Source organism: Austrofundulus limnaeus, unplaced genomic scaffold, assembly GCF_001266775.1.
Source record: "Austrofundulus limnaeus strain Quisiro unplaced genomic scaffold, Austrofundulus_limnaeus-1.0 Scaffold8, whole genome shotgun sequence".
Taxonomy (NCBI): Eukaryota; Metazoa; Chordata; class Actinopteri; order Cyprinodontiformes; family Rivulidae; genus Austrofundulus; species Austrofundulus limnaeus.
The window spans coordinates 3,154,139-3,155,565 of NW_013952410.1; the positions used below are offsets into that span (position 1 = coordinate 3,154,139).

A 1,427-nucleotide genomic window follows, 5' to 3' on the forward strand; every position below is an offset into this window, starting at 1 on the left:
GTAAATGTACATCTACATGCATTGTACAGTATATGCACATACACATGTACGCACAAATATACACAACCCCAAACATCTCCATATATTGCAAAAAAATGCTTTTAAAACAACTTTAAAGGTAATACTGTATACTATTTTTCAACTGCCTCAAAAACCATAAGCATTGGTTCATCTTTAGGTTTTATATCTTCTTTAGATTGTTCTTTTTTATGTACAGTGCCCTGAGACAACGTATGTTGTGACTTGGCGCTGTATAAATAAACTGAACTGAATTGAATTGAATGTGTTTTTTTTGTTTGTTTTTATTTTTAGCAATGAAACACTCAAACACGCACTTTGCTCAGTCACATTTCTGCTGTCCTCTTTTTAAAGAAGTCGGATTCCTCACTTCTTGGATGCGAGGCATTTATGGAACATCCTACAAAAAAAAATAAAAAAAAAGATTTACAGTCTCCTTCAGGAGATGCAGTTGTACAAATAAAATAAAACAAGTAATTATTGATCTGACTGTGCTGCATCACTTTTAACAATATTTCCTCTCCTTTTTCAGATAACTCCATGAGCTCAACAGACTGTGAGTATTTCATTCCTYTTCTGAGTCATACTGTTTGAACAAACGTGTAGGACGCATGTAAGTTATTACCTTGGAAAATGTATTTTGGGCTGCARACAGCAGTGATGAATGCTGCTGAGCTGAACCTTCCACTAGCAGAGCAGGTGCGGCAGGTGCTCTGTACTTCCAGGCGAACTTAACTTTTGAATGTAGTTCTGTCTTATATGCATACAGTATATATACTGTGTATATGTATATGTATATGTATATATATAAATCAAGCTCATTTCTCTCCTTGATACGTAGATCTTTACCTCAATGGAAAAAAAAGGTTTCCCTGGGGCTGGTTCTCTTCAGGTTTTTGTGTTTAATGAGTCCCAAAGAAAGAGTGTTGCTGGTACTGCTGAATCGGTGGGTGCGTGTTTAGGTGTTGATTCTAGTTTGTCGTCCGCAGCTCCGGAGATCGATGAGGCAGCAGTTATGCAGCTGGCAGAGATGGGCTTTCCACTGGAGGCCTGCAGAAAGGCGGTGTATTACACCGGCAACATGGGCCCGGAGATGGCATTCAACTGGATCATAGCCCACATGGAGGAGCCTGGTAAGGAATGAATCGGCACACAAAGCTGAGGGACCGGGGAGATGTTTGAATCTCGAGCCCTGAATGAACATGTTGCATTAGGACATCTGGTTTTTACACACCAGAGTTTCTGAAAAGCTTCATGAAACAGTTGGAGTTGAACAAAATTGAACTAAATCATTTGATAGATGAAATGGTGTCTATTTTTTTATTTTATTTTTACATTTTTAAAATTCCAAAATAAATAGTAATTTAAAACAGAACAGTACACAGAAAATGGAAATCAAAGAATGAAAC

At 37.6% G+C, this 1,427-nt stretch overlaps 1 protein-coding gene across 1 annotated transcript in view; it reads left to right on the plus strand.

The window, feature by feature from the left end:
* Positions 1-1,427, plus strand: part of usp13 (ubiquitin specific peptidase 13) — a gene marked incomplete in the record, with an annotated part of 38,656 nt that overhangs the window by 27,827 nt on the left and 9,402 nt on the right. The window contains 2 exon segments of the mRNA XM_014000304.1: positions 551-574; positions 1,008-1,151. Coding sequence (XP_013855758.1) covers positions 551-574; positions 1,008-1,151 — 168 coding nt within the window.